The sequence below is a fragment of the Phytophthora sojae genome, assembly GCF_000149755.1.
Source record: "Phytophthora sojae unplaced genomic scaffold PHYSOscaffold_10, whole genome shotgun sequence".
Taxonomy (NCBI): domain Eukaryota; phylum Oomycota; class Peronosporomycetes; order Peronosporales; family Peronosporaceae; genus Phytophthora; species Phytophthora sojae.
Window position 1 is genome coordinate 425,022 of NW_009258124.1, and position 17,902 is coordinate 442,923.

Genomic DNA, 17,902 nt, shown 5'->3' on the forward strand with positions numbered 1-17,902 from the left:
CCGTAGGCGAGGGCAGCGGCCGTGGGCTCGTTGATGATACGCTTGACGTCCAGGCCAGCGATCGAACCGGCGTCCTTGGTCGACTGACGCTGCTGGTCGTTGAAGTAGGCGGGCACAGTGACCACAGCCTGGCTGATGCTCTGGCCCAGGAAGGCCTCGGCGGTCTCCTTCATGCGCAGCAGCACCATGGACGAGATCTCCTCGGGGGTGAAGCTCTTGTTCTCGCCCTTGAACTCGACCTCGATGAGGACCTTGTCGTCGTCGCCTTCCTTGATCGTGAAAGGGAAGTGCGTGGCGTCCTTCTTGACGACCTCGTCGCTGAAGCTGCGGCCGATGATACGCTTGGCGTCGAACACCGTGTTGGTGGCGTTACCGGCGGCCTGGATCTTGGCGGCCTCACCGATGAGACGCTCGCTCTCGTTGAAGGCGACCCACGAGGGCGTGGTGCGGTTACCCTCGCTGTTGGCGATGATCTCGACCTGGCCGTCCTTCCAGACGCCCACGCACGAGTAGGTCGTGCCCAGGTCAATGCCGATGACCTCCGAGAAGCCCTTCTCGGCGCGTTTGGCGCGCTCCTCGCGCTCCTTGCGGGCCTTGTTGATCTTCTCCTCGATCTCCATGCGCTTCATCTTGCGCGTGGCCTCGTCCATCTCGACGCCGCTGATCTCCTCGTCCTGCACCTGCTGGGCGGCCTGGGCCTGAGTGAGGCCGGCCTGCAGGGCCTTGTTGCCCTTCTCCACGGTCAGACCCTGGGTGTACGCAGTGATGGCCTTGGCGTAGTTCTTGATGTAGAAGTGGGCGGCACCGAGACGAGCGTAACCCTTGGCGAACTTGGCGTCAATGTCAATGCACGTCTTCGCGTCCTGCATGGCGGGGGTCGCCTGGCCAGCCGACAGGTAGGCGGCCGAACGGTTCGAGTAATAGATGACGTTCGTGGGCTCGTAGGCGATGGCCGTCGTGAACTCCTTGATGGCCGTGGCGTGGTCGCCCGAGGCAAAGGCGGCGTTACCGCGCTCCTTGGCCTCCGCGCCGAGCTTGGCGCGCTCCTCCGGGGCAACACCGGCGTACACGTCCTTGGTGGTCTTACGCGAACGACGCTTCGGGGCCATAGTGACTGGTGTCTGGGAAGGCGAGAGGAGGAAGTGACTTGCCCGCGGGTTTCCGAGTTGGAAAATGACGTCGATATCATTGCGGGGGGATCGCGCTAGAAGCGAGCGCTAAGAGCCAACCGAGTGCGGTCGCCAAGCAGCAACCAGTAGCAGCCCCAGTATGAGCGTGTTGCGCGATTAGGGGGGAAACAGGCCTGGCTGGTGGGAGCCTCGGAGCTCTGCTGACCAGTAGTTTGGCGCGCGAGCACTACGTTCGTATTAAGTGCGTCTTAAGTGCGCAAGTTGAAGCGGGCGCCTGCGCATTTTGGCCAAACGATTGGCAAAGGGTCAGAGGATGGAATCGCCACTTTCGCTCGTGCCGACTCGAGTCTGCGGCATCTGCCAGCGGGTGGCTGGTTTATCTGTGTGCTGTGCGTCGAAACAAGAGCGGTTTGGTGTTGGCGCTGGCGGTGGTTGATAGGCGTCGAGCAAATGAGACGGCAGGATGCATTGACAGCTACAGTGTGTAAGCGCCTGGCCACATGCCAGCCTCGAGACAGGAAGAACGGCTGGCTGTCGGTGTCTCGCTGCAAAGAGCTGCTGTTAAACGAAGCGTTAGTGGTATGGCGCTGCAAGCGAATGCTGAAAGCTGAAGATGGGCTTGATGCGCCGAGCTGCGCTTGCAATGACGCCTCTGATTGTGTTTGCCTTGCATTGAACACCCTTGGGAGCCTTCTAATATGTAGCGATAGCCAGTCCAGTTGGCTCATGAGAAAGTCTGCCTATCTGAGGTCCGACACTGGTACTGTACACCCTAAAGGACACGACAACCAGAGCAGCATGGGTCGTAACAAGGTGCACGTCCCGACAATTGCCTCCTGGCGTACATGAAATCGTACTTAGTAATATAACCGGTCTCGATCGGTATACCGGTAATTCCGTGTAACCCCAAAGTGTACCCCATACTAAGACCAAGTCAAAGATCGTGCCGCTCGCAAATCTATAGCTCCCCATGGCCAAGTCCAAGAGCTCCGCCGCCTCCGCGCCGGCCGACGCCGATGCCGTGGTCTTCTCGACGTACCAGGGCGAGAAGCAGCTCGCGGAGCTGGTGAAGCTCATCGACAAGGACCTGTCAGAGCCGTACTCCATCTTCACGTACCGCTACTTCCTGTACAACTGGCCGCAGCTGAGCATCCTCGCGCGCGTGCAGCACAAGCTCGTGGGCGTCATCATCTGCCGCCAGGAACCGCTCGGCGCCACGCCCGAGGAGACGGGGGACGACGGTCTCCACGCCCAGGGGGACCCCAAGCGCCGCTGGAGGGGGTACATCGCCATGCTGGCCGTGGAGAAACAGTTCCGCCACCGCGGCATCGGCTCGCAGCTGGCGCAGAAGGCCATCGAGCGCATGCGCGACGACGGCTGCGAGGAGGTGATGCTGGAGACGGAGATCGCCAACAAGGGCGCCATCCGCCTGTACGAGAACCTGGGCTTCGTGCGCGACGAGCGCTTGGTCAAGTACTATTTAAACGGGGGCGACGCCTACCGCCTCAAGCTCTGGCTACAGTAATACGCTGCCCATAGACCCGCAAGCCTTTAGATACAACACCGATGAACTGCAAACCAATAAGCTTGATTTTGAGATGAGGCTAAATGTAAGACAACTCGAGAAAAAAAGGAATATGCAATCCTGGTCATCAAGTTGATGCTCGGACTTGATTCGTCCTGTTGCTCGTGGCATTCATTGCCCAACTCTTCAACTTCAATGTAATCTCGTCAACAAGCAGACCGAGAGATGACAGAGGTCTGCTGTCAATGCACGGTGGTGCGCTTGTCCTCACCAGAGACGTCTTACTCCAGTAGCAAGATGAAGAAGGAACGATAAATGTCCAAGCACGACCTTTATTTTTACAAGGATAACTAGACCCATGGGCAACAACGAGCTACATGCACGTACTAAAACCAATGTCTGGAATAGGCAGGTTATCCCACTGGGTGAGCACGCTGGAGAGGGCCCTAGTTAACGCGCACTGCTGGGAGAGCATTCTCTTGAGTCCCAAGTTGCGGTGCTCGGCACGTTCTCTCTCGTAGCTCTGCCTGGCTGCGATGATCTTCCACATGGAGTCTGTTCGGTGCCAATCCACCCTTCGCTTCGAGTTCTGCAGGCTCGCGAGCACCGCCTCCAGCCCCTTGATCTCGTGGCGGAGAAGCTCGATCTTGGCTTTGTTCCGCACGCGTTGGGTCGTGTCCTTCCGGACCCTCTTGGGCTTGACCGCTGTGTCGCTGTTGGCGCGAGGACGTAGACGTTTCAGTGTTGGCTGCGGTGAGTGCTGTGGTGCAGCCATGTCTTCCTCGACGTCGAGCAGGGCGAGAACGTCCTCCAGGAACTGCTCGTCTGCCTGTTCTACTTGAAATGGGAGACCCATGCTGCTCGAGGCAAATTGAGGAATGGACCATGCTCGAGATTGCGCGATATCATTCATATCTTCTCTACAGCAAATCGCCGCTTTGAGCGCTGACACGTCGAGAATAAGTGCAAATTTGCGTCAGCGAGGTCATCATCGATGATCATACGTTGAAGACAACGGAAAGCCGCACGTAAATAACGCTGGCGATCGATGGACACCTTGAAGTCGCAGCCGCCACTACCAATGGCATTGGGCCCATTCGGCTCGCGTGGACTTGCATAGCTCGCTTCCGAGGTATGTCGAGCAGTGTATCGCGGTTGCCTATGTCGGAATCGCGCGAAGTTTGCCACATAGCCTACAGTATGCCGTAGCATCTTTGTAATCGAAGAGTCTGCGTCTCGAGCAGCACATTAAGGGATCTCCGCTGCTGGAGCTTCCAGTGCCAACACGAACTCAAGTATGCACGAAGCTCGGTGCAAAAAGTGACGAAGCACTCTGCATTTGCAGGTTCAGTGCTAGTTTTCCAGCTCAGTTGCAATTGGATTTCACCTCATGAGCAACGCACGAACGCAGATCTCAGCTGCAGCCACTTCAAATAGATATCATCACCCTTGTCGGCGGCACCGCACGCACAGTCAGATGGCCTTCCTTTTGCCCAGAAAGCCTCATTCCTCGATTCACCCCAAAGCTGCAAAGCGCATCGGGGAGACATGAGCTTCCTCTTAGAAGAGAGCGCCGCGCGGGCCTTTGCCTTTGCGCCTGATGTCCTCAATCTGCTCGACTCCAACGAAGGAACCTGGCCAGTGCCCCTAGTACAGAGCGAGCCGGCAGCGCATGATCGCAAGACGAAGCCTCCTCAGAGCAAACATGACTCGAACAAAAAAAAAACAAAGCCAAGGGTGAGAAAGCGACCAGCAACTCCGCGGCTACGGAACAAGGCGAAGATCGAGCTCCTGCGCCGCGAAATCGCGAGTCTCGAGGAGGAGCTGGAGGCGCTGCAGCAGTCGAATCGTACTCTGGCGATCCAAGCGCAAAGTCGCAAGACCAGCCCCACCACCGACTCGTCGTTGTCTGCGTGGAAGGGCATCGCCTCGAGACAGAGCAAGGAGCGGGAGCGAGCCCAGCTGCGCAACAAGGGGCTCAAGAAGATGATCTCCGAGCAGCACATGCTCACCATGTCGCTCTCCAGTGTGCTGAGCGAATTGAGTGGGCTATCGAGCTTGAGCGCGTGCGTATAGTGCAACGGCAGCTGGAGTCCCCTCTTTAATCGTCCAGGAAGATTAAAAAAAAAGTCACGATAGTAGCTAGAGTGAAGCAAAGCTGGCCGAGACTGGAAAATGGTTTAGTGTGATGACGTTCTTGCTTTAACGGGTCTAGAGGAAGAAAGTGGCGATAGCAGCGGCAGCGCCCACGACCGAGTAGACGGCAGGCGTCACAGCCGAAGCGGCGCTCGAAGATGAAGCAGCCGCGTCGCTGGAGGCAGCCGAAGCGGCGCTCGAAGATGAAGCAGCCGCGTCGCTGGAGGCAGCCGAGGCGGACGTAGCGGCGTCCGTCTCCGAGGTGGTGGTGGAGCCGGCCTCGACGGTGCTGGCGCTGGAGCCCGCGGTCGAGCTCGCCGTCGTCGAGTTGGAGGTGGAGGAGCCGCACGTGATGTCGGCCCACAGCGATTCGTCCGACGTGGAGGACGCGTCGCCCGGGTGCGAGACGCCGTCGCTCCAGCGCACCTCGGCGTTCGAGTCCTGCACCCACTCGCAGCACGGGTCGCCGAGCTCCTGGCCGTTGGTCTGTCCGTCGCCGTCCGAGTCCTTCTGGCAGAACTCGGTCGTCCAGGACTCGCCGGCGCTGGCGAAGTCCAGGCCGAAGTCGTTGTTTTCGCCGCCGCCAGCCGGGTCCACGTGACCCAAAGCCGCCACGCCGGACACGTTGTCGCCGTTGGGCAGGCGCGCGACGTACGTGGGGCGAGCGCTCACGACGGCAGCGGCAGTCGCGACAAGAGCGAGGGAGAGCGTAGCGCGCGACATCGAAGACGTTGAGAGCGTGGAGAAGAGGAGGAGGGTGCGCGCTTGACGGAGTTTTCGAGAATGAGGACTGCGGACTGCGGAAGGCCGAGCGGCCGGATGGAAACAGGCACGTTATCCGCGGAAGAATGGACACCAGCAGCGTGAAGATTTGTGTCGCGGCGTCGCGCTTTAATCACGGTGTACACAGCGAGGCATCCTGGCAATCATTGATGTTGTCCGGAGAGTCAGTCGCTTGGCTTTTCGGATGGTGTGCCTCCAGCTGGGCCTGCAGCCGTCGCTGTCGGTTCACGAGTCTCGTAAACGCTGCCATGGATGAAGGCGCAGTCGTGGCGAATACACTTGCGCTGCAGTGTCCAACACTGCGCCTTCTTGATCGTGGCCACTGGGCGGAGAATTCGGCGGAGGTTATGGATTCATGCAAGTCACACAGCATTCGGATTACCACCGAACTCCCATCCCGGTGGTCCTGCCGTGGTGGATTTACCTATGGTAACGGTTTACTCGTTTGCTGTTCGCATTCAACACATGATCATTTCAGTCGCCATAGGGGACAGCGCTGCGGGCTTTGTGTCTGACGCATAAACGGCTAGCCGCTCCTTGCTTCCGTTCTGCCGAAGTCCACGAGCTTCCTACTCGACTCAGGTTAGAGCGAATTGTTTGCGGGCCCAGGTCGAAGAAGCTGGCCATCAGAAGATCGGTGTTCGTGCTGGGGGCTCTCGTTTGAAGTCTAGACAAGGCAAACCTGAAAACCACGACAAGAGCTCAAGTGGAAATGACCTTGTTACTTAGAGAGTCTACACGAAGAAGGCCGCAACAGCCGCGAGGACAGCGGCAGCCGAGTACATGGCCGGAGTGTCAACCGAGGCCGCGCTAGACGACGAGGAAGCCGCCGACGCGCTGGCCGCAGCATCCGCGGCACCGGTGGTCGAGCCAGCCTCCACGCTGGATCCCGTCGAGGGGCTCGCGGTGGTCGAGATCGTTACCGTCGCGTTCGAAGCCGAAGAGCCCGAGCCCGCACCACTGCACGAGATGTCGGCCCACAGCGAGGGGTCCGACTTGGATGTGGCGTTGCCAGGGTGAGAGACGCCATCCGTCCACTTGACGACGGCGTTCGAGCTCTCGGCCCACTCGCAGCACGGGTCGCCCAGCTCCTGGCCGTTGGTCTGTCCGTCGCCGTCCGAGTCCTTCTCGCAGAACTCCTTGGTCCACGACTTGCCGGCGCTGGCGAAGTCCAGGCCGAAGTCGTTGTTGGGGCCTCCGCCCGACGGGTTGACGTGGCCCAGAGCCTCCACGCCCGGGACCTTGTCGCCGTTGGGGAGCAGGGCGACGTACGCCGGACGAGCGCTCACGACGGCAGCAGTAGTCGCAACAAGGGCGAGTGAAAGAGTGCGAGACATCTTGAAAACAGAGACTGGAGGCGTCGAAGGCGGATTCGAGAATGAGAGCTGCTTCAGCCGAGCACGCTGGCTTCTGAGGCGGGGGCGGCAGGATACATTGCACCCGTACATGTAGAGGAAGACCCACCTTGTGCCCCTGGCCGAAAGAGAGCTAGGGCAATGGTGACTCCCAGGATTTGAGTCGAGCTGTCGTCGGGATCACGTTGCCAGGACGCCAACCATTTGCACGTTAAAAGATTGCGTCCACAGCGCTCAAACTTCAGATGGTGTGCAAAGTTCTCCGGTTCTCTCAGCGCGACTGTCGCCTGGGTGGGTGCATACCTGCAGGAGGTGACATTGCTTAACGTTTAAGAGTGCGGCAACAAATTCCTACCCATTTTCGAGGTGTCCGACGTTATACCTACAATGAGGAGAAAGCCGAGACCTGGGACTCGCTTTGATCAAGTCACGGCAACTTTGCGTGAGCCACAGTGAGCCGGACCACCGGACTCACCACCTGTTTTTTTGTTTATGACTTCTCTCATGGAGCTTCAGCATAATAAGTACGCGATTTTTGCTGTTCGATCGCCCTCGACGGAAGAAACCCTGGTTTTCGACAAGTTTTGCTGCAATCCACGACGTTCTTTCTCCTCCTCCTCCATCGCCAAAGAACTCTTCAAAACAAGCTGCATTTAGGGATTAATAGACGCTCGACCGTGTAAGCTCTACAGTAGTGTCTCGCGTTAGTTCGAGTTGGGTGTCTTCCGACTGACTTTGCTTTCAAATTGTGAGCGACTTCTCTTCTCGCCGCTGGTAGAAGAGCATGTAGGCGCTCGAACTATACAGCTCCGGCTTCTTGATGGCCGTGACGGACGAGTCGTTGAAGTCGAACCACTCCTGCATGTCCGCGTTCAAGCACTCGGCCGTGTAGTGGCCGCCGTTCAGCGAGCCCATGTGATGTACGATACCCGTAAGATCGTAAAGCGTGCTGCCGTCGACGACTGCATCGCTGGAGCAGTACTCCGCCAAGTCGAGACTCTGCGCAGGGAAGCTGATGCTCGTGCTCACCTTGTCTCGACTGAACGTTGAGAAGGAGAAGCGCTTGAGGTGCAAGACCAAAACGTTTGGTAGCCGATAGACCGAAATCTTCTTGGCAGCGGACCGATGCGTTTTGCACTTGGAGCAGTAGTACGCAGCGTCGTCGCTGAGGAACTCCTGCTCCGTGTAAGCCTTGAGACAGTCGTGGATCGACATACCTCCGGCACCGGGACTTGAGCTGCTGCTTGATGAGTCAGTTGATGCTGAGGTGGTTCTACCGCCTGAGAAGAAGCTGCTGGAGATCCGCAGGTGACTTGAGGCGCTGCTCTTGCTGGATTTCTTGGGTACGGGCAGCGACAGATCCCAGAACACGTCGAAGCACAGAGATCGGTGATTACAAGTCTCGCAGCGGATTTCGGACCGTAATTGGCCGCAGAAAAGCTCTGACAGTGCGCTGGCATTCCGCTCCAGGTAAAACTTCCAGTACTCGTCGGAGACGTCGCGGTCTTTGGCGTCGGGGCGGTCTTTGATCTCGTAGTACGCCGGCTTCTTCTTCACGCGGTTGAGATCCTCGTGCAGGCCGTCGAGCAAGAAGCGTAAGAATTCCTGCGCGTCTTGTTGGTCGTAGCCCGTGAAGCGAGACGCCACCTTGCCGATCACCCGCTTCAGCTCGACTGGTCGAGTGGCGGTGAATTTGTCCCCAGTCCACAGAGCCTTGATAAGGTCTCCAAACGCGTTCGCAAGCGCCCCCTTCGTTGGACTCGACTCGTTAATCTCACGCGCAAAGAGACCCGGGTGGAAATACCGGACAATCGCAGGGAGGTTGCTCACGCACTGCAGACAACTATTCATGAAGCTGCCAAGCCCCACACAAACACCAATACACAGAGTTAGCGTCTTAGCACAAGTCCACAGTCCACTGCGTCGCCTGAACTTACCAAGTGTTGCCGAGGTTCTGCAGTCCCACAAGCCCCCGCGGAGGTTTCTTCCTGGCCAGGTCGTTCCTAGGCGACGTCCTCCCGCTGCTGCTTACGCGCGCCGGGTACGAGATCGTCGGTGTCGAGGAAGTCGCCTGCGACGCGACAATATTGCTAGTGGTCATGTTGCTCGTCGACGGGCCGACATTGGGCGCGAGTCTCGGCAGTTCGCTGCTGCCGATGGACGGCAGATTCGACGACAAGTTGTTCGCGACGTCCAGCTCGTCGTTGTTCCTCTCGCGGACGGAGCCGCTACTGGCTGTCGAGTGGCTGGTGGGACGCGAATGAAAGCGCGTCAAGGACGCCAAGGCCGATGTCGTGCGCGAGCTCGAGCTCGAGGACTCCGACGCCACCGTCCGACTGGCCTGTCGACCCAGGAACTTGCCCCCAATTGGCGGGGGCTTGGCGGTGGGCGCCGGGTGGTCGAGGCTGTCGGTCACGGAGCCCGCGACCTTCTTGGCTCTGCTCGGGAACGGGATCCGCATGTGAACTAAGTGAGACCAGCCCAAGCGACGACAACACGAGGCCAAGAGCTACGAGTCAGTCAAAAGGGGTCGACAGAGCAAAGCATCAACGCGACGACCGCGGGCCTTCCACGCCCACGCACGTATCCGATATGCACTCACCTCCCGCGCGCTCTTGGGGCCTGGACATGTTCTCCTCTGCCTGTTGCTGCTGACGGTCGTCGGCGCGTGTCGAAGTCGACGCAGGCTTGGCGAGCCGCGGTCCAGCCATACAAGTTGGTTGACAGAAGGAGGTAGTGCCGCCCCGCCAGCTCCCAAGCGAGTGTGACGCAATCCTGAACCTGCTGCACCGAAATTTGAGCAGACCGCGGCAGTAGCTACTGCACGGCAATGGCGTCTTCCGCTCTTATCCCCGTGACGCCATGCAGGAACATGTAGGTTGCACAGCTCAGCGCGTCAAGAATAGACCTCGGGGGGTACGGGAGCAGTTATGAACGGGGGGGGGGTACGTGCCCTTGGTGACGAAGAACTATTTAGAAGAATAAACCCGATTAATCCGATTGTAACGGATTTAGCGTATTGATAGAAAGACTAGCTTAACGAGACCTATAGAGTAGCACTTCAACGATGCGATGTTGATGTAAACCTTCACTTCAAGCAGGTCAAAGCTGCCCTCTTGGTCATTGCGGCTTCTTCCAAGAAGGATGGCGTCGCTCGCAGCTCAATGGCCGCACGCCTTCATGCGGACGGCGCAAGGCGTGACTCTGCACTACGTGGATGTGGGTCCTCGTGACGCGTTGCCCGTTGTGCTGGTGCACGGTTGGCCCGACCTCTGGTTCGGGTGGCGGGTGCGTATCCAATCCACCTCGTTCTACCCCCGCTTGCTTTGGGTATCTAACCCTGGCTGGTCTTGTGGCAGCACCAAATTCAAGCACTGCAGTCCTCGTACCGCCTCATTGTCCCCGGTGTGTACGCACAACTTGTGTATGGTGGCTGTTGCAACGCATGACCAACTTTTATGTTATGTAGACCTTCGGGGCTTCGGCCAGAGCTCCACGCCGCAGAACGTCGAGTCTTATGGCGCCAAGAACGTCACCAACGACTTGGCCGCATTACTTGGTGAGGTGATTCTACGTGGCGCAATGTAAATGCCTATATCTAATTGTATTGGTGGCTCGTAGACGGACTGAACATCGAGAAGGCTGTGTTCCTCGGCCATGACTGGGGTGGATCAATGGTTGGTACCAGCTGCAGCGAGATGCCGTGGAGGATGTTCATTTCTTTCCTAACGGTATTCCTATCGTTTGGTGTTCAGGTCTGGCGCATGTGTCTCTACCACCCGAAGCGCGTGATCGCAGTGGGCGCTGTCTGCACGGCGTACACGCCGCCAGCCAAGCACTTGCTGCCGCTGGACGTCGTGGTGGCCAAGGTCCCGTACTTTGCGTACCAAAAGCTGCTGGCGGACGCGGAGAACACGGGCAAGATGCTGGACGCAGCTCCGCGTCGCTTCCTCACCGCAGTCTTCCGCAAGCATTCGGAGATGAGCCCCACCCTGGAGAATGACACGACCCCGATCATTGGCACGCTACGCGGCGTGCCGAGCTCCACCGACCCGATCTTCACGCAGCGCTCGGCGATGCTGTCGGAGGAGGAGCTGCAATTCTACGTGAATCAGTACAAGCACTCGAAGTTCCAGAGCACGTGCCAGTACTACGCGACCCGTGAGATCGACTTCAAGAACGAGCAAGGCATGTCCTCGATCATAACGCACCCCGCGCTGTTCATCGCGGCGGCGAATGATCACGTGCTCAAGCCGGAGCTAGCTCGCAAAATGCACCGCTTCCTGCCCAACCTCGAGACGCACGTGGTGGATGACGCCGGCCACTGGGTCCTGTGGGAGCAGAAGGAGCGCGTCAACTCTCTTCTGAAAGCGTGGCTCGCGAAGCTACCGGCACCAGGAGCTGACCGCAGCAAGCTGTAAGCTTCGCAATTAGTGCTGTCGGCTACGTGTCCGGAGGATGTCTGCACTGGGAAAGGTTGTTATCCATGGGTATCGACAAATCAAAGTTTGTTTCTTTGGCTAGCACGAGTAAACTCGAGCTGATAATCGGCCCACAGCTACGGCATAACGGCTGCGGCGTCATGGTCTACCTCTTCCAGCCACTGGTGTAGAATCCGCGTGACCTCGTCCTTCTGCTCCCACAGGACCCAGTGGCCAGCTCCTGTCACGATTTTCTGCTGGAGGTTCGGCACCAATTTACGCGTAGCAGCCGCCATTTCGGGCTTTAGTACGCGATCCTCCGCGGGGCTGATCAACAGAGCGTTGTGCGTAATGGTTCGAGGAAGGCCATGCTCGTCGTTGAAGTCGATATTGCGCGCGGCGTAGTAGTTGCAGCCGCCAGCGAAGCCTGAGCGTTTGTACTCTGCCTCGTAGTAGTCCAGTTCATCTTGCTCGAGCAACTTGGACGGGTTCGTGAAGATCGGGTTGGGTGAGGCTGGAACACCGTGGAGAAGCTCCAGAAAGCTCAGCGAAGTGTCAATGTCGGTGTGGAGCCTGAATGTGGCTGTGAACATACGGCGAGGCGCATTATCGAGTAATTCGGCAGCCTTTTCGGATTGACTCAGTAGACCCATGTACGAGAACTGCGGGATGGCACGCACTAGCGACTCCGTATCAATGTACACGTCGGACGGTGGCATATACGGCGTGCAAACGCTGCAGACGGCGATAACGCGCTCCGGGTAGAACAAACACTGGCGCCAGACGATGACGGCGCCCCAGTCGTGGCCGACGAACACGGCACGGGGAATGTTGAGGAAGTCCAGCAGCCCTGCGAGATCCCCCGTCACTTTCTTGGTGCCGTAGCCCTCCACCGTCGCTGGGGCCGAACTGCGACCAAAGCCACGCAGGTCCGGCGCAATCACTCGGTACGTCTTGGACAGCGCCTGGATCTGGTAGCGCCACCCGAACCACAAGTCCGGCCAGCCGTGGACCAGCACGACGGGCGTGGCGTCGCGAGGCCCGACGTCGATGTAGTGCAGCGTGATGTCATTGCCGACGGGCGCATACTTGTGCTCCCACTCGTCCCAGAAGTGCGATGGAGCTGGTCGTTCGACAGCCTTACTGATGCAGGTAGTGTTACAGGCCATTGTAGTTGAAGAAGTTGATGACGAGGAGGTGAATCGGAGAATGAGAGCTTCGGTCTCCGTTGGTTCGCACCGTCACTCACGCTTTCCCGTGGTTCAGTAGCAATTACCCCGTCGAGGTAAGTAAAAGACTTCCAAGTGTCTTCAAGCACAGACGCCCATTCAGCAAATGGCTTTACAGCCTAAAGTAATATCCTATCTCTAACGACGTGGCACGTCACGCTCACACGTGGCTAGTTTGCAACTACGTGGCTACTGCAATTCCGTGTGAAGTGTAAGTTGACCCATGTAACTTAGCTCGAATTCTCTGTTAAGGAACTGCGAGTACAGCAAGGGATTCGACCGTAGAAAACAATGCTATGCTACTCAATCTCATCGCGAAAACAATTCAATTCCACTTCAACTTCAACTTGTCAACTCGAAAGCCAGGCCGCAACTCTCGACGGATGGATGCATCCGCACTGAGCCGAAAAATTCTGCAACAAGGAAAATGTTGTCGATACAGACTGAAGTGAGCACTTGCACAGCAGCTCGAGTCATTTAAAAACGTGTACATTTACTTATCAATCAGCCTACTCAATCTAAGCCGCGCAGCTCACTCGAACCGAGTGCTCCGCTCTCGCTGCGCGGTTCTGTTTAGTTGCCGCCAATGAGCTGCTCGATGAACTCGTAGAAGGAGAACTCGGGGGCGCCGAGGCCGACGCTGTAGATGAAGCGGCTGGCGAGCTGCGACGCGAAGAAGGCGCGCGTGTAGCTCTCGGGCAGGCGCTTGAGCAGCACCTCCTTGGGGGTCTTGGCCAGCAGGATCTCCGGGAAGCCGTCGGCGAAGATCTTCTCGCGCAGGGCCTGGTTCTCCCACAGCGCTGAGTGCTGGATCTTGGCGCTCAGGTCCGTGATACGCTCGCTCAGCTGGTTCGTCAGCACCGAGTAGTACGTGCCCGAGCGCTCGTGCTCGCGCCAGATGCACTCGAACTCGCGCTGGGCGTTCAGGTCGATGCGCTTCTGCACCTCGCTCACGTAGTCGGCGTAGAAGGCCGGGCGCTTGCCCGTGGCCTCGTCCACCTGCATGTGCTCGGCGAACTCCTCGTCCGTCATGGACAGAGCGGCCAGCACCTCAAGCGACGACGAGGTCACACCGCCCTTGTTGGCCGAAGCGTCCTTGAAGAGGATCACACCGGCGTCCTCGAGACGCGTACGCGCGTCCTGCGTGAAGAACAGGTTGGCACCCTCCACGATGTACTTGAAGCGGAGCGTGCGGCCGTCCTCGCGGTACATGAACTGCTCGACGTTGTTGAGGTTGACGGCAGCGGGGCGGCCACCGCACGGCACGAAGAAGTCGGCCGTCAGGCTCGGGCGCAGGTGGAAGAAGTTACGGAACTCCGTGCCGTTCTCAACCACCTCACCGCTCGGGAGAGTGACGTCGTTGTGCGAGACGAGCACCGAGTAGCCCTCCGAGGAGAGGTTGGCCGTGTCGAAGCCCGAGATGGGGCTACGGGCCTTGGCGAGCTTCACCAGGTTGTCGCGGTTGATGCCCTTGGGGTCGTACAGCACACCGGAGCCGTCGACGACGGCGATGGTCTCCTCCTGCGGGCTCATGAGGATCTCGTTGCTGCCGAGGTCACCGTCGGGGCCGCCAGTCTGCACCTTGGTGATCGGCGCCTGCAGCTGCAGCTTGCGCTGGATGCCCGTCACGTACTCGCGGACACTGTGGGTGGTCATGCCGTACACGTCGTGGGGGATGCCACCGCGCGAGGCCGACTTGCCCGTGGTGATGGCCTTCCAGTACGAGTAGCCGCGCTGCTTGGCGTGCGAGCTGGCCCAGTCCATGAGGTGGGCCGTGCCCTCATCGGGGCCGAGGAAGAGAATGTCCTCCTCGGGCTCCTTCATCAGCATCAGGTCGAGCACCGCGTCGATGTACTTGCGGAAGGCGACATCAGCCTTGTCCTGGTGAGCCTGGTTGAGCAGCACCACGCCCTTGGAGCCACCCTCGGGGATGTCCTTGTTCTTGCGGTGCTGCGTCGAGGCGAGGCCGTAGCACTCGTCGAAGAGCGACGAGGCGTTGTTCAGGTACACCTGAGCGTGCGACGAGCGGATCATACGGATGCCACCGCGGGCCACGTCCAGGAAGCGGACGTGGAAACCACGGAACTCCGAGCCGATGACGTAGATGACGGCGTACGGCTCGTCGGGGAACTCGGTCTTGCTCAGGAACTTGCCGTCAAGGCGGAACGAGAGCGCGGCCTTGTCGTTGGCGAAGAAGTTGGTCTTCCGCACGTGCTTGTTGAAGATGTGGAACAGCGAGAAGATCTGAAGGGCCTGCTCGGCCACGATCGACTTGCGCAGCGTCGACAGCGTGGCCTTCGTGTCCACCTCGGCGCGCTTGCCGTCCTTGGTCGGCTCGTGCAGGGCCTGGAACTCGGCGTACAGGATCTTGACGATCTCGGCCGAGCTCAGAATGTGGTCCAGGATCTGCGACTCCGTGTACGTGTTGAGCTTCATGGTGGAGCGGAGCTGCTCGAGGCGAGCGAACGCGTTCGGGTCACGGTCACGCAGTGACTTGCTGACAATGGCGAAGGACTCCGGCAGGCGGTGCATGAAGTGGAAGGTGAACTTCCAGGCGGCGTAGGCGTACGCGATCTGCTGCGGGGTCAGCAGACCGTCGGTCAGCATGGGCGTGAGCGACGTGCGGGGCAGCGTGAAGTGCATCGAGGCGTCGTTGACGACGGCGTTGAGGCGGTCCTCGAACGAGCCCTTGCCGGCCGTCGGGTTGTCCAGCATCTGCAGGTAGAAGGTGTAGATGACGATGCCGTTGGCGAAGAACTCGGCGTACTTGCGCTGCGAAAAGAGGCCGTGCTGGCGGTACACATCGGCGATACTGGAGAAGTACGAGTGCGTGGAGCCGCTGCGGTAAGCGATGGCCACACGCGCCATCTTGGAGCCGTCGGACTCGGTCCAGGCCTCCGTGTGGAAGGTGGGGGTCATCTGGTTCATGGCCTTGATGATGCACTCCTGGTACACCTCCTTAAGGCGCGGGCCCGAGCGCTCGAGGAAGACCTTGTCGGCCACCTTGTTGATGTCGGTCTCGGTCTCGCTCACGTTGGGGTCCACGAAGTCGGGCTCCTGCAGGAAGTACATGCGTACGTGGTAGGGCACCGAGATGGGGTCCAGCACGCCGTTGGAGCGGTAGCACTGCATGCGGTAGGTGCGCTTCTTGGTGGCCTCGGCCTTCTCCAGGTACTGGTAGCCGGCCTTAACACCATCACCGATGACGCCGCTGGAGCCACTAAGATAGTACTTCTCGAGGCGGCGCTCGAGGAGCTCAGTCTCGGTGATGCCGGCCTCGTAGCGAGCGGCGCGGCGGCTTGGCTCGTTCGCGCTGCCCACGACGTTGCTGAGCACGGAGAAGAAGGCGCCGTTCTCGCCCTCCTGCTCGAGCTTGACGTCCGTGGGGCGGTTGGAGGCCTTGGACATGAGCTTGGCGGCGATGAGGCTCTGGATGTGGTGCGCGATCACGACCGGAGACTGGCCCACGAAGTAGAAGTCGTGGATGCCCAGCGGGCCGTAGAACCACTCGACCTCGTTGGTCACCGTGTCCTCGTTGAACACCTTGGCCGAGTGGATGAGCGCCTTGACCTCCTCCATCTGGCTCGAGGTGTCGATCTTGCGGGCGACGCCCATGTCCATGGAGCGGCTGTGGCGGATCTGCGAGCGCGGAGACGTTTCCTGGGTGCTCATGGCTGTGGAGGGAGGGGGGGGGTTGCGGCCGATGAACTTGACTTGAAATGCCACGGAGCACGCAAAAAGCGGAATGAGATCGAGCTGCGTGCGTGGCCGGCCGGCCAGCCAGGTCTGGCGGCAGCAGCAGCTAAATCGGGGGCATCGGGCCAAAACGCACGCTTGCAGACTCGAGCTCGAGCCGCATTCTGCCCGAACTGCCACGTACAAACCAGGCGATGCTGGTGCTGTGCTGCACACGAAAGGACAGCTGGCACGCGCAGCAAATGGCCGAGCTTCAACAGCAACCGCGTCGGCGGCGTCAGCGGGCCCAATGCTAAAGCAAGCGCACACGCACTTGTGCGCCAGAGAAACCGCGCCCGAACCGTGCAAATGACTTGGCGTTTGTATGTGGTAGAGCACCGGATAGCCGGCATCGCCTGTCACATGTCGGGACGATGCGCCAACCGTCACGACGCGCGAAAAAGAGGCAGCAGTTTGAATTTGAAGTGTGTTAAACCCACCGGTTCGTATCTGATACTGAATCTGCCGGTGCTGAATACAGTATAGAGCCCCCGCTGGCAGATTTTTGGCCGTCCTCGAATCTGCGCTGGTGCCGGAGACACCACGCACACATGAGTTGAGCACGGCATCGACTTGCCATCTGCAGCGGACGATAAACTTGAGGTTGCACTTTGGGAAAATGTCTGGTTGAAGGAGGGGGCAACCGCAACGATTTGGCCGGCTCCCTCGCTCGTCACATGCTGGGAGATCCGTTTGAACAACACGCACGCCGAGGAGTGTGGAACGTATGTGACGCGGCTGGGCGTGGTACGGGGTGCCCACATTGGCCGTCGTCGTCAGGGTTTGCCGGCGGGTCCGTGACGCAGGCGGCGGCCGCAGCAGGGATTGGAGGAAGCCCCCAAAGAGCCTTCTCCACAGCGCAATACAGTACAGTCCACACCTTCTACGAGCCCGAGCCCGTCTACTTCAAAAGTGGGCTCCCCCTAAAACGAGAGCCAAAAGTCGCACAAAATGGGCTCCCTCATGGTAAGTACGAGATCAAGGAGCCCTGGTTCGGGCTCCCCATTGGCTCCCCTCCAGGGCTCCCCAAATTTAGCTTCAAATCTATGACGGGCTCTTCATAGTAATATCTGATTGGCCAATTTTACCTAGACTTCAGGCGAGCAACTTCGCGTGATCGATGCGCCACGCTAGAAGATCGAGCTCAAAGATCGCCGCACTAGAAGATCTCGCGCCGCTCATATGTGTACAGCCGCTCCGAGGCCACCCCAGCGTCGCCGATAGTCCTTCCTTCCCCTCAAGGAGAAGCCCTCTTTCCTATGCCTTTTCAGGTTAGAACCTGGAGATACTTGAATGACGGCCAATCATCAGTGAGATATTTAACACAGGTGAGGGGGGGGGCCTTAGCGAGGGCTCACAGTTCTGGAGGGCTCCTTTCCTTAACCTATTGAACTCAAGAGCCCAGGAGCCCGAGCTCGCGACTTTTTGGGTTCACCCAAGAGCCCAGGAGCCCGGTTCTCCCCAGGGCTCGTAGAAGGTGTGGTACAGTCAACCGCAAGGTGCGATTAGTGACAGCCAAGCGCGAGCAAGTGCCGGGCCATGAAAGTCCCATACGCTGGCGTCCGGATGGGAGCTTGAAGACACCGCC

The 17,902-nt window shown here is 59.1% G+C and overlaps 10 protein-coding genes across 10 annotated transcripts; 4 read left to right on the top strand and 6 right to left on the bottom strand.

Annotated features, from left to right (window-relative positions):
• Positions 1-123: 123 nt before the first annotated feature.
• On the top strand, positions 124-513 carry PHYSODRAFT_524789 (hypothetical protein; the record flags this gene model as incomplete). The annotated part of the gene is made up of 1 exon (XM_009537050.1): positions 124-513. A coding segment is annotated over one exon (390 nt), but the record flags the coding sequence as incomplete, so codon positions are not given.
• A 1,587-nt stretch (positions 514-2,100) lies between these two features.
• Positions 2,101-2,655, top strand: PHYSODRAFT_339150 (hypothetical protein; the record flags this gene model as incomplete). Its single annotated transcript, XM_009537051.1, has 1 exon — positions 2,101-2,655. The coding sequence occupies one exon, from the start codon at positions 2,101-2,103 to the stop codon at positions 2,653-2,655; it is 555 nt and encodes a 184-aa protein (XP_009535346.1).
• A 314-nt stretch (positions 2,656-2,969) lies between these two features.
• PHYSODRAFT_288596 (hypothetical protein) lies at positions 2,970-3,503 on the bottom strand. The gene has a single exon (XM_009537052.1). It carries the CDS (start codon positions 3,428-3,430, stop codon positions 3,029-3,031), a length of 402 nt encoding a protein of 133 aa, XP_009535347.1. The 5' UTR covers positions 3,431-3,503; the 3' UTR covers positions 2,970-3,028.
• Positions 3,504-4,203: 700 nt separating this feature from the next.
• On the top strand, positions 4,204-4,731 carry PHYSODRAFT_339152 (hypothetical protein; the record flags this gene model as incomplete). Its single annotated transcript, XM_009537053.1, has 1 exon — positions 4,204-4,731. One exon carries the CDS (start codon positions 4,204-4,206, stop codon positions 4,729-4,731), a length of 528 nt encoding a protein of 175 aa, XP_009535348.1.
• Positions 4,732-4,866: 135 nt separating this feature from the next.
• Positions 4,867-5,514, bottom strand: PHYSODRAFT_249195 (hypothetical protein; the record flags this gene model as incomplete). The annotated part of the gene is made up of 1 exon (XM_009537054.1): positions 4,867-5,514. The coding sequence occupies one exon, from the start codon at positions 5,512-5,514 to the stop codon at positions 4,867-4,869; it is 648 nt and encodes a 215-aa protein (XP_009535349.1).
• A 797-nt stretch (positions 5,515-6,311) lies between these two features.
• PHYSODRAFT_427501 (hypothetical protein) lies at positions 6,312-6,902 on the bottom strand (the record flags this gene model as incomplete). The annotated part of the gene is made up of 1 exon (XM_009537055.1): positions 6,312-6,902. A coding segment is annotated over one exon (591 nt), but the record flags the coding sequence as incomplete, so codon positions are not given.
• A 768-nt stretch (positions 6,903-7,670) lies between these two features.
• On the bottom strand, positions 7,671-9,640 carry PHYSODRAFT_564649 (hypothetical protein; the record flags this gene model as incomplete). The annotated part of the gene is made up of 3 exons (XM_009537056.1): positions 7,671-8,784; positions 8,867-9,395; positions 9,532-9,640. The coding sequence occupies 3 exons, from the start codon at positions 9,638-9,640 to the stop codon at positions 7,671-7,673; spliced, it is 1,752 nt and encodes a 583-aa protein (XP_009535351.1).
• Positions 9,641-10,072: 432 nt separating this feature from the next.
• On the top strand, positions 10,073-11,350 carry PHYSODRAFT_564652 (hypothetical protein; the record flags this gene model as incomplete). Its single annotated transcript, XM_009537057.1, has 5 exons — positions 10,073-10,217; positions 10,289-10,334; positions 10,399-10,488; positions 10,551-10,606; positions 10,685-11,350. Coding segments are annotated over 5 exons (1,003 nt in total), but the record flags the coding sequence as incomplete, so codon positions are not given.
• A 137-nt stretch (positions 11,351-11,487) lies between these two features.
• Positions 11,488-12,519, bottom strand: PHYSODRAFT_318677 (hypothetical protein; the record flags this gene model as incomplete). Its single annotated transcript, XM_009537058.1, has 2 exons — positions 11,488-12,473; positions 12,495-12,519. The coding sequence occupies 2 exons, from the start codon at positions 12,517-12,519 to the stop codon at positions 11,488-11,490; spliced, it is 1,011 nt and encodes a 336-aa protein (XP_009535353.1).
• Positions 12,520-13,048: 529 nt separating this feature from the next.
• PHYSODRAFT_564655 (hypothetical protein) lies at positions 13,049-16,251 on the bottom strand (the record flags this gene model as incomplete). The annotated part of the gene is made up of 1 exon (XM_009537059.1): positions 13,049-16,251. The coding sequence occupies one exon, from the start codon at positions 16,249-16,251 to the stop codon at positions 13,153-13,155; it is 3,099 nt and encodes a 1,032-aa protein (XP_009535354.1). The 3' UTR covers positions 13,049-13,152.
• Positions 16,252-17,902: the final 1,651 nt, after the last annotated feature.

What these genes read in the sequence shown, in the direction of transcription:
- PHYSODRAFT_288596 (XM_009537052.1), bottom strand. Translation starts at nt 3,430, where the DNA reads ATGGCTGCACCACAGCACTCACCGCAGCCAACACTGAAACGTCTACGT.